This window comes from Falco biarmicus, chromosome 1 (genome assembly GCF_023638135.1).
Source record: "Falco biarmicus isolate bFalBia1 chromosome 1, bFalBia1.pri, whole genome shotgun sequence".
In the NCBI taxonomy this organism is placed as follows: domain Eukaryota; kingdom Metazoa; phylum Chordata; class Aves; order Falconiformes; family Falconidae; genus Falco; species Falco biarmicus.
The window spans coordinates 76,411,423-76,423,404 of NC_079288.1; the positions used below are offsets into that span (position 1 = coordinate 76,411,423).

The following is an 11,982-nucleotide window of genomic DNA, read 5'->3' on the forward strand; positions in this document are numbered from 1 at the left end:
TAAAGAAATCTTATCTTCATAAAATGCCTTTAAATGAAGGGTTGCAGAAGTGCAATGGCAAACATTCACATGACACCACTACAAGTATGGAAAAGCAGTTCTTTATGTCATCAGAAGAGAGGCGAATCTAGTGCTGAAAGGTAACCAGATAGGACACAATTTAAAATTCAAAGAAATTTTCTGCTTTCAGACAGAATATCTGGGCTCTTAAAACAGACACATCTATGTCTTAAAACATTACATTTGATGGTAATTTCAGAGAGTAGGAAAATTTGGGTTGCATATACATTTCTGTCATCCTCACCACATGAGGGAAGAGGAAGTTAATTACAAATCTGTCATGCTTTCATTTGTTGCTTTGCTGATCTTCAACAAAGACACCCTGATGCAAGTGCTAATAACCTTGCATGATGATCGTAATTTCACTGAAACTTCTTTTAACGATGTGTTTTGGCTGCTTAGGTAAGTGCTGTTTATTTTTGTTCTTTTGTTTGTAGTTAGTCAAGTGTAATTCCTGAGATGGATTTAAAAAAAACTTCTCACAGTGTATCTGCCTCAAATAGGCTTGTGTGTGAGACAAGGATAATGTTAGCTATATTTTCATAATGCTGAAATCAAAATTAAAATGCATGGGGAATCAGAAAGCCTTTTCATAAATAGATAGTGGTAGAAGAAGTGTAGAGGAACAAATCGTACACTTCAACACAGAAAATGGTGTTAGGTGAATACAAGCACTGTTTTTCTTAGCCCTTCAGACTGAAATATTTGTTGTGGCAAACACTGAATGTAGAATTTTAAAATGTTGAGGAGGGCAAGATGAAAAGATTAAACAAGTGGAAAAGGATTTTTTCAGTGGTATTTTTCAGAAAGCCAGTAAAGTCATGAGACAGAAATGTAGCATAGCCTATAGCACAACTGTATTTTAAATGACAAACCGGAAGAACAGAAAACCTGAAATTTGTGATCAATTCTTTGATATGTGAACAGCTTCTAAGTTGTCATTTACACGCTATATCAACTCTTTCCCTTATTTTTTCTGCTCTTTATATCACCCCGATACTGTCCATATTGTTCTCTGCAAGTTGTTGAGCACTGCACAGTGGGAAAAAATGGAGCTGCCTAACTCCTGTAGGTGTGATAAAGATGTGGCTTTTTCTAAAGGCAAAGGAAAAATATTTATTTGCATAATTCTGATAAAACCAATCAGATGCCATTTTAGGACTAGAGAGGGGCAAAATCATCCCATTACTTACATGTTGGTGTGAAATGTGCCAGAGTTATAAATAGGATAAAATTTGGAAGAAAGTCATGCAGTGATACTCTCATCATGAGTAGATCTTCACTTAATAGTATAAATGCTAGAAAAAAAGAAATTATAATTCTTCATGCAGCATATGAAACTAACGGTCTCAGCAGTCATGGGAATAGATTTTATAGGATTAGCACTTTTGTGATGAGCATCCATGTCATTACATTAAAGAAAGTTATCTGATATTCACACAGTAGTTTCACTTCAGAAGAAAATAATTTTGTGCAGTACTGCACAGTATCTGATGTAGATCACTTTGTGTGTGGACAGTGAGTGACAAAGAGATTCGAAGCAGGAAAGAGGAAGAAGTTTTATTTCCTCTGTTACTGTCCATGTCAGCCTTGTCAGGCAACAGACCTGGTGAGGCAACTGTGGTCTGCGTGGCACATTGCGTACTTATTAAATTACAGAGACAAATTTGATGCTATAAACTACTTGTCAGCAAAAACTTAATGAAAGACGTTTGAGCAGCATTAAAGAGCCCACCTTCAAAATGCTGCACATTTGTCACTGATTAGAAGTAGTGCGGGACAAGAACTCCCACGTGGAGACAAAAATGGTAGTGGATTTTCCTTTCAGCTTGATAACCTTCCACTATTCACTGATGAATCATTCTGAATGCCTCCTTTTGGTCATTCTTTATCTGGCAGATAAAGTATTTAATATGCTTCAAACTCAACCTCTAGTATAAAAGCTTTTTGTTGAAAAAAACCCCTAAGTATATCAGTGAGTACAAAGAAAATCTTCATTTATTGCACACAAACAATGATGGAGGGTTTTAACACAGCAGATTAAACATTTCCTTCAGCCAGAAAGTAATTGCCATTGTTCAGAGGAGAACTGGGGAGTAACTACTCATAGAAATTAATCTCATAATGGTTTTATGGTATTAACATTATTTTAAATACTGTGATTGCAGACATTACAGCTGTAATGTCACCTCTTTGATGCTTTAGCTTTTAAATGTATGTGTATTTCTCCACTAGCTACAGGTCACAATAATTTAACAGTCATCCAAACACCGACGAAAGTACATCTGTCAGTTGGAGACTACACTGAAATTGCCTGTATTTGGGAAAAATCAATTGAGAGGTATAGAGTAAGCTGGTATCTTGTTGACAAAGAGAACATCACCAAAACTCTATCATCAAAAATTTTCTATGTATCCAACATCACCCGTGAAAGCAAGGATGTGCTAATGATAAAATCTGCCAATGTGAATGACACTGGATTTTACTACTGTCAGATAATTATTGAAATACCTTTTTGTAAGAAAGTGTATGGAAATGGGACAACAGTGATTGTTGACGAGAAAGGTAAGCTAGCAAGAGTGCTTGCCATTTCATTTGTCTTCATAAAGATGCTTCAGTTTGAACAATTTTATACATTTCCTCCCTCTCCCACATTCCTCCCTCAACGCTGTGGATCTCAGGGTGAATGAGACACAGAGAGGACCTGAACATCTTTGAATGACAAGTGATTTAAGCTCTTTGCTTTAATGTCCCCAGCGTAGTGTTTGTTTTCTTCTATAAGGGTTTGCTAATACGAACGATTAGTTAAGGTTTACAAAACAAGCTGTGCATCAGGTGTGTATTTCACAATTATAGTGAAAATATGTACAAATATACAAGTACAGCCCCAAACACAATTCCTTCTCAGAAGGGATTGGGTAGGCTAGATGTGAGACAATGTGGTAGGGAGCAGCTGGAACAGTCACATGGCTACTCTGTTCAGGGATATGTACCCTTTACTAATCATTTTGGGGGTTTATTACAAGTTCTTAATAAAAAGTGGGAGGTAAATCAGTATGGAAGACAGAGCAGTATGGGCTCTACATTTAAAAGGATTTGTGTCTGTAAACTTGTTGTAACAAAATGTTTTACATAGGCTGGTGTCCTCTTATTTTATTATAGTCATATGTTAACCTTTACAGGGGAGCAGTTTAAGGTCCGAATTCTGAATTAAGTATTGAAAAGCATTAATACAATGAGCATTCAAGCAATTTTTCAGCAGAAGGGGTGAGGTATGTTTCACCTCAAGACACTATGCATCACTTCTTCAGGATGCTGATCTCTGCCTCTTTTTCTGCCATTCAACTGTACAGAAAGTCTAGGGGACTAGCTCTGACATTTTGAAATATTATGTTTCATATATTGACTGGTCAAGTCAGAGGAGTAACCTGCCTGTTCATCTGGCACAGTCCATTTGGGCACAGTTTTATACTGGAAGTCCAAAGGGAGGTACAAAAATCATCAAAGATTTAGAAAACATCAGTGTCAGAGAACGAATGAACTAGTGCCCAAAACAGTGGGAAATTAATTTAAAAAGCTGTTAGAGGGTTAAGATAATCTAAGCTTCTGAAATAAGTTAGGTGATCTGATCTCTTACTTGGTCAAGTAGTAATAGCCTTAAAATCCAAGCAGAAAAGACTCACATTAGACACTGCAGGGGGAAAATGTCAAACTGCGGGAGCTATAGGAGGGATTGATGTTACTGTTCATCAGGCATGCATCCCTCAGGGATGGTATAGATGACCTTGCACTTGGGTGAGGAGATGGACTGATTCACTTCTGAATTTTTAATGTTTTGTTCTTCTCCACCCCCCACCCCCACCTCGCTGCTGTTCTTCTGTTTTATCTTTGAATAGTACATCGCTTTATTTAAAATATGTCATTGCAGAAGCTCACTCATGGGGTGAAAATTTATTAAATTGATTACTGCTTGTGAAAAATCTTTGTCTTTCATAAGGAATCATTTAACTTGGACAGGGAGCTCAGGGAGCTCAAGGACAACTTGAATGAGCAGGTGGTGTTTGTCCTGAGCCCCCCAGATGAACAAGATATGGGCAGGACCATCCAGACACTGAATATCATGTGCAGCTCTGTCCTGAGGGCACCTCCACCATGTTCGGGCGTCTGGCCAGCGTCCCTGGTGTGCGTGAACCTTATGAATCATGAGACAGCACATGCCTGCACTTAGCCTAGATGTAAAAGTTTACATACACTAGGTGTGTAAACTGTATTTGTTTTTACTGAGTATAAAGGCGGGCAAGCTCTGGGACTGTGCCAGAAGCCTCACCTACGGGTGGACACACCACATAGGAATTTTCCCAGTTACTGAGAGCTCCTGGCACCAGCTGCAATGGGGCTTCCCAGCCCAAGTGTGGGCCTGGGTGATGTTAAGGTGGTAAATGGTGATGCCTCCTTTTCCTAGTCTCTGTAACACTTTGCGGTAATGATTTGATGCTTCACTTGGATTGCTCTTTTATCATATTGTGCATAATAACTTGTGTCCTTTTATCGTATGGCATGCTGTTTTCCTTTATTATATTGTAATATAACAAACAGCATTTAATCTTATATTTTATTTGGAATTCATTTTTGCTTGGTGTACAGTCAATCAGCAAAACGACTCATTGAAAGGAGATTTGGCAACATGGGCCATCATTCCTTTTGTAGTAGCAGTGGGAAGCTTGTATCTTTGCTACAAAAAGAAACAGCGCTCAAAACTTTCTGGTGAGTGACAATATTTCCATTAACATGTACTCTCTACCTTATATATCTGTTTTGAGATGGCTGAACAACTGCATTTAAGAGGCATCACTAAGAGGAATTTCAGTGTATAACTTTTGCTCACCGGGTCCAGATCTGCTAGGGGCATCTCAAGCTGAGGGCTCAGAGGCACAGCTGCTAGTTTGAGTGTTCTTGCAGCCACTATTATCTACAGTATTTGTCTTTCCAGAGAGAGTGATCACTGTGGCTGAAGATCTTGACCTGGCTAGAGTATTGAAGTATATAAATTCTGATAATTTTTTAGCAGACTGATAAAGTGAGGAGCCATAACTTAACTCTGCATCAGTGGCTTACTCCTGGTAGTGACACCTGAAGTGACATCTGAAAGACCCAGCCTTGGGGACTTTATTGTGAGCTATGTTTTTTAAGCTGTGTATTTTTTAAACTAATTATTAAATTTGGGGTGTTTGCAAAATCCTGAAATGAAGAGTGGAAAAAGTCACAAGAAAAAACAGTGAATGGCAAGAGTAAAGGACAAGTACAAATGTAGTGTATCTGCAGGCAGCGAGTGCATATCTGTGACATATGACATAAGGCAGCCTCTTAAGTAACTGTAGCATGAGCATTATGGTTGCAATGTAAGGCTTACTCGGCTTGGGAGCCGCCGGGGATATAGGTGGAATGTCTATGACTTGAGATGCAATTCAACTTGCAGATTGAAAAAGCGGGGTGGGGAATCGAGACAAGTGAAGTCCCTAAGCTCCTGTTTCAGTCACTGGGGTTGACACAGGCAAGTGTACACACTGACCCGCTGTAGGTGAGCTGATCAGCTGTCTTGATCAGTGGCACAAGCTTTGAGCAGCTCCCCATAGCAGAAGGAGCTTTCGGAAACCAGAAGGCAGCTTATTCCATCTGCAAGCTGAATACCGTTCTAGTGCCTGTCAAGACTAGCTATACAAGAGCTCTGCACTCCTCGGTCCAGGGCTTTGTAGGGCTCTGGTAGAGCACCAGTGTGACGCTGGGAGTGAGCAGTAAGCAAGCAGTGACTGTACCTTGGGGTTTGCTAAGGTTCTGCACAGGTTCCTGCGCCAGCGGCAAGGCGTCAGGACGCACGGATGCTCAAGGTTGTAGAACATCAAGGGAGAAATGAATGCACCAATGAAGCAGCTGAGGAAAACTCATCATGTAATTCTGCTGAATGGGTAAGTGGTTTATAACAAGACTTTCGCTGTGAGGGAGGGACTCTCAAAATGAGGTACTGGGGAGCACACTGTACTGAAAGCACACAAGCTGCTGTTCCGAGGATGGCATCTTACTACACATGAAAAAGGTTTAAAGAAAAAAAAATGTTTTATTGCAAAAGACAACACTCAAAAATAAGAAAAAAGATATTTATGTAGTAGGAAAGTACTGGACTCTGTTGTTATGTTTAATGACACTAAAATTGCCTGGAGAAAGGGGCAGCAAAAAATGGAGAATATCAATGTAGAGACTGAGTGAAAGAAGTGTAGAAGTGAAAAATGGCAATAAAGTCCCTTTACATATAGTTTTACGCCAAGCTCCAGGGGCTTGGACCAACTTCAGCTCCTAGGGCCATTAGAACAGGCAACATTTGCTGAGAGCAGGTAGAAGATTTCAGGCAAGCTCCTTTTTCCAGGCAGTTATTTGTCTTTTAATTACATTAAAACATAAAGTGAGCAAGGGAAAGAAGCCCTAACTTAACTCTTGCATAAGCAGGCACAACTTCCATTACAATCAGCTGGACAGGCTTGGAAAAGCCACACAGAGGTGATGTAAAATGCTAAAGTCCACGGTCACAACTGCAGTTACCAAGCTTACAGACTCCTGAATTCACCTTTTAGAGAACCTGGCTTCAGTCATAAGTTGGTCATATTGGTACTGAAATCATGGTGAGAGAGAATATCAGGGTGCAGATAGTAAAACAGTGATACCTATCTTATATTACGTAGCAGTCATCATTCTAGAAAATGTATAGCAGGGAAAATTCACTTCCCATGATATGTAGCTTCCTGCTGAAGCTAAGAGGCTTGCTTTTACAGGAGGTATCATAGCAGAATATTTTAAAAATAAAGGCATGAGATGGTCTGGTCATAGTAATAAAATATTCTAATTACTAGCAATAAATGGATAAATCTTCTACCTATTAATATTTAATGAAGATGTAAGAAAACAAGCTTGATAATGAGAAAACAAGCATCAGAGGTGGTGCAGAGTGAAGAGTTCATTAGCAGACATTAACTGCTCGGGGTCTGTACGGTCGACAAGACTCATCCAAGAGTGTGCGAATACAATTATAGAAAGTCTTTTGTTGTTGCTTTATATTTAGCAGCTGTAGCCACAGTGATGTGTCACGATACAGGTTCAGTGTTTTCTTTCATGTAACAGACATTTTTGCTATATTATTGAAAGCAGAAAACGTGGTTTCATAGTGATATCATTTTAAATGTTAAAGCATAATTGGATCTTATAAATCATTCAGGAGATCCAGTAGATTAGTAAAGCCAGTACATACAATGTGCATGGGCCCTATATTTCAAACAAATTAAACCAGTAGAGATGAGAAAATATTATGGTGTCCCTGGAGCTGCACTTACTGCTTTTCAATTGTGTTGCAAAACATGATCGGCTTAACTATTTTTTTTCTGTTTGTGCAAAATTAATTCTCTAAAAAGTACACAATATATTTTTATGTTGCTTACACTTTTTTTAAAAAGCTTGTAAATTTGCTGTCCATTCCGGGTAAGTTTGGACACCATTTCTAGAACAGCAAACGTGAAGGTTCTGTGTGCCTCTGCAAGGCTGCTCAGTCTCCGGTTTATGTCATTTTTTTTTCCAGTTCTTGGGGTTGTGAAGGCAATTTTGTGTCACAGAGCTTGAATCAAGGCATGGATTTTATATCCTATGTCAAAACAACAGAGCAATTAGGTCAGATGACAAGACATAGCTCCAAATATCAAGTTAGCTTAACCTAAGAGTGAACATTGTCAGGGCAAAGCTGGCCGCTGTAGCTGTGCATTTACTATATAGCGCTTGTCTCTATCTGGAGGTTCATCCCATATTTCTTGAGCTGAGATGCTCAGGGAGTGCTTCCCAGGCAGTTCTGCCAGCTGCAGGGGAATTTAGGCCTTGGAATTCTTGGAGCAGTTGATAATTTTTTCATTGCAAACTTCAGCAGGCTCCATCCCAGATTTAAGCAATGCTGTAGCATTAGTGCAAAATTCCAGCTCATGGAAGCACACAAAAAGCTCTGGTTGTGGGAAAATGCATAGAAGCATGACCCAGGTTAGCTGGCCATACCTACCATGCCTGCTGCTTGACATTCAGCCAGCAGGTGCCTCTCTGATCTGAACATCGTTCATTAAAACATAACTAGTAAGCCACCATACTAAAGTGTAAGTGTAAAGACAAAAAGCTACCACTTCGTGACTTCCACCTTTTTATGGTTTATGCCATGTCAGCTTGAGAATTTGACTTTATGTGTCTGTGAGCACAGATCTCTGTGCACATTTCAGGCAGATCTTTAATTCTCAGGTTTTGCTAGAGGACTTACGTGAAGATCCCAAATCCTACATGTGCTTAGGAAATGAAAACAGGATGGTTTCTGCACAGCCCAGAATAACATCTGAATATTGCAGCAGTGTGCTAGTCACTGTGCCAAAAGAGCATCCGTCCAGCAGGAACAATGCAATAAAGCTTTTTGGAAATACTGGAGTTAAATGATTAAGGGGGTAAAAAACTTTGCCATTTCTGATTTCATAGAACCTGGTTTACAGTGGAACTTGGCACCTTTGGTATTCTAAACAAGTACTTTGTGCCTAGTACTTAACTAAGAGAATTGAATCCAAACATAGGAAGACTTTCCTTTCAATGTTAGTACCGAGACACTCTTTCCCTTTGAATTTATAACTGTGTCCCATTTTTCTCTCTGTTCCCTCGGGCTCTGCTAGATGTTGTCTCTTGGGTAAAAGTTCATTTTAGATAGACTTTACAGGTAAAAGTTATCTTGACTGGAGTTTTCTTTGCTTCTTAAGGCTGTGTCTACACTTTATGAATCACTTGACTCTTTTTGGCAATGAATGAAGGGGGAAAGATGACAAATCCACTGCAACTATTGTATCCAGTGGAGCAGATGAGCAAACTCCACAGACTAGGACAACTGCAAAGTCTAGAACGGGACGAGGATCCGCCGTCTACTTGTCCTTTTAGTTCTGAATGTCAAACGTCATAAACAAAATATGGCTAAATAACTATAAACCTGAAAACAATACGATAATTTGCTGCTGAAAGATGGATTATGTGAGTTTCCAGTCAGAAGTATGTCAGCGGGACAATACACAAGAAAAAAGGTTGGTTTCAAGCAGCTGTTGAATGTTTTGTCCGTAACAAAACACTGTAAGGAGTCCATGGATTGGGAGGGTATGTCGTTTTAGATGACTGTCTTCAACTCTTCCCCCCATATCCAGAAATAATAGAAGATGTTTTATCATACTTTGAAAAATCTTCTGGACTGAACAACATTCTCCAGCAAAAGCGTTTCTTCAGGTAGCCCATGCATAAATAGCAGAAGGTACAGAAAAAATGTACATGGTGGTAATAATCATTTGACCAAACAGACAGTACTACACACAGCGTGGAGCCTGATCGCTGAAACCATCGTCAGTGCTACCCACATCATAGCCAGAGTGGTATGCCACGAAGGTTTATGATCCTGTGGAAAGGGACTGTTAGCATTAATTCATTCACACACTTGGAAAATCTTCCAGAGAAAGTAGTCTCCTATGCACAATGAAATACTAGGTTTAAATTAAGCAATATATATTATTATTATGTGGAATTATTGTCTAACTGGTGGAGGAGGGGTTGCTTGGAGGAGATGGGAGTGGGGGGTTTTGTTGTTGGTTTTTTGTTTTGTCTTGTTTTGGTTTTTTGCCAGCTCTAAAACTTTTTAAAAAATCAAAACTGAAGAAAAATCAGAACTGAAAATGTAAGGAAAACCTGGCTTCCAAGGTCTGAACAGAGGTGAAGAGCATTGACAGCAAAGCTGATGGCAGTTGTCCCAGGGCTGCTGAATACTAAAAGCAGCTATCTGAAATGTGAATGTGTTTATGTACCAGGGTTATTTCGCCTTCTGTTATTTTTTTCAGAGCTAAGCTGGAGGTTAGATCATCTTGCCAGCACTGCAGGGAGAAACGACTTCACTGCTGGAGAGGTTTGTTAGAGCTTGTACCTGGGCAGTGCCAAAGGTGCAGAACAGTTTTCCCAGGGACCTTAAGAACAGTTTGTGTGGTCTAAATGTGAATGGCTTGCTACTCAGTATGCTGTAATGAAATCTTTGTGGCCATACAGCATGGTTCATGGTCTGGCTCTCTGTGCTGTAGTGACTGCAGTTCACCAAGCTACCTCTCAAATTGCCATAGCTCGGCCATGGCTCACTCTTTGGTGTGCATCCTCTTTCCTGGGTTGTTCTGCAACCTGCCCTGAATGCCCTTCTGCAGTGACTATACTGCTGTCCAAAATATGCTATAATCACTGCACTGTGAATATACCTTGTATAAGAGAAACTATTTGTTATGGTACATCTCATGGTATTTACGTATAAATTGAATAAAGCAAGAAGATTTTCTTTTCTTCCTTTTGAAGTTCAGTTACTTTAAAATCTTTGGTGGCTTTTATCCTGAAACTCATTATTACAGATGTGTTTCCTTTACTGCACGGTGAAACACTGTCATGTGCCATGTTGCTCTGAGGCTCACAAACAGGACCCTCAAATTCCACAAACCTTGTAACTTTGTCCCCTACACAAGAAAGTCATGACTGATAAAAGGGATGGTGGCCTTCAGGCCATGTCCCTGATCAAGGAAGCACTCAGTTATGCAGCAGAGCTGTAAGTGGGTGCAGTAAAATTTGGGTTTTTCCATATATTTCTGGTTACTTTTCTATTTAATCACGATGAGGAGATGTACAGTATTCAGGGAATTGTTAAAGGAAACCACTAAATTAAGAGATGCCACCAAACCACAGTTTCATAGTCTCCCAATCATATTTTCATTTCAGCACTATTAAGACATTGTTGATTCAATGTGGTTCCTACCAGCAAAGAATGCTGCCTCGTTAACCGCTGCTCATATTTTGTATGTTAACACGGCCATTTCTAATATCTGGCAGTTGGAGACCACCACATTTATCATGACCTATTTTTATCTATGGCTGGCAGTGGCTATGAGCCAGCAGGGTATTTTCAGAGCTCCTTGGCTGCCCTACTCGGTCAACAAGAGTTTGACACCCATACATCATGCGCATTATCTTCTGTACTTCTGTACCACTTGGATAGCAATAAACCCTTCGGTTTTGCCTTCTTCATGGTTGTTTTGATAGCTTTAAAACAAAAAAAAAGCTCTGTAATTAACCTCAGGATATATTCTACCATCCAGTATGATCTCAGTTTTAACTGTCCATTTCACTGTTCAGTATATAATGAAGCCCATCCACATAACGACAGAACTTAAAGAGAATCCTGGGCCTTTGCTTTTAGCCAGTTTTGGTCGTTATTCCCTCTTCAACAGGCTGCTGCAAAGCGATGCTTCCACTTTGGTTTGGGGTTCAAAGTCCTGTGTTAAGCACAGGCTAGAACACACTAATTTAAGAGCAAGGCTGGCACAATGTATTCTAAAGCCTCGTATGTGTTCTGCCTTACTTTCAATGTCTCATCAATGTACTTGGCTTAGTCATAGTCCTACAGATGAGGCTCATCCTCTGTTCCTGTCACAACCCTGGTTTGGAGAGCTGGTGTAGTCAGCTTGAGACTACACCCCTGAACTCTCAGACTTCCTTACCTATTGCACAATCGTCCAAGGACATACAGCTGAATTAATCTACCTAGCACTTAGGCAGCTAGTCTTAGCAACTGGGTATGGATTATTTCAGTCTGATTTGAACCACAGTCTTTTTCAGAGCCCTGGATTGGGGTACTTTCCTCTCATAGTATCTGTAGAAGAAGAGTGTGGAGCAGGTATTCCTGGCTCCATTACATCAAGGAACCTCAGTAGCAGGCAGGATGATGAGGTGTCCCAACCAACGTATTAGCAAAATAGTCATGTTTATGTGTGATGCTATGACTAATGTGTTTGTGCCTGATAACGG

The 11,982-nt window shown here is 39.9% G+C and overlaps 1 protein-coding gene across 1 annotated transcript; it reads left to right on the forward strand.

Annotated features, from left to right (window-relative positions):
• Nucleotides 1–276: 276 nt before the first annotated feature.
• On the forward strand, nucleotides 277–10,473 carry LOC130143672 (uncharacterized). Its single transcript, XM_056326506.1, has 5 exons — nucleotides 277–462; nucleotides 2,296–2,625; nucleotides 4,705–4,824; nucleotides 5,890–6,023; nucleotides 8,874–10,473. Exons 1-5 carry the CDS (start codon nucleotides 408–410, stop codon nucleotides 8,916–8,918), a joined length of 684 nt encoding a protein of 227 aa, XP_056182481.1. The 5' UTR covers nucleotides 277–407; the 3' UTR covers nucleotides 8,919–10,473.
• Nucleotides 10,474–11,982: the final 1,509 nt, after the last annotated feature.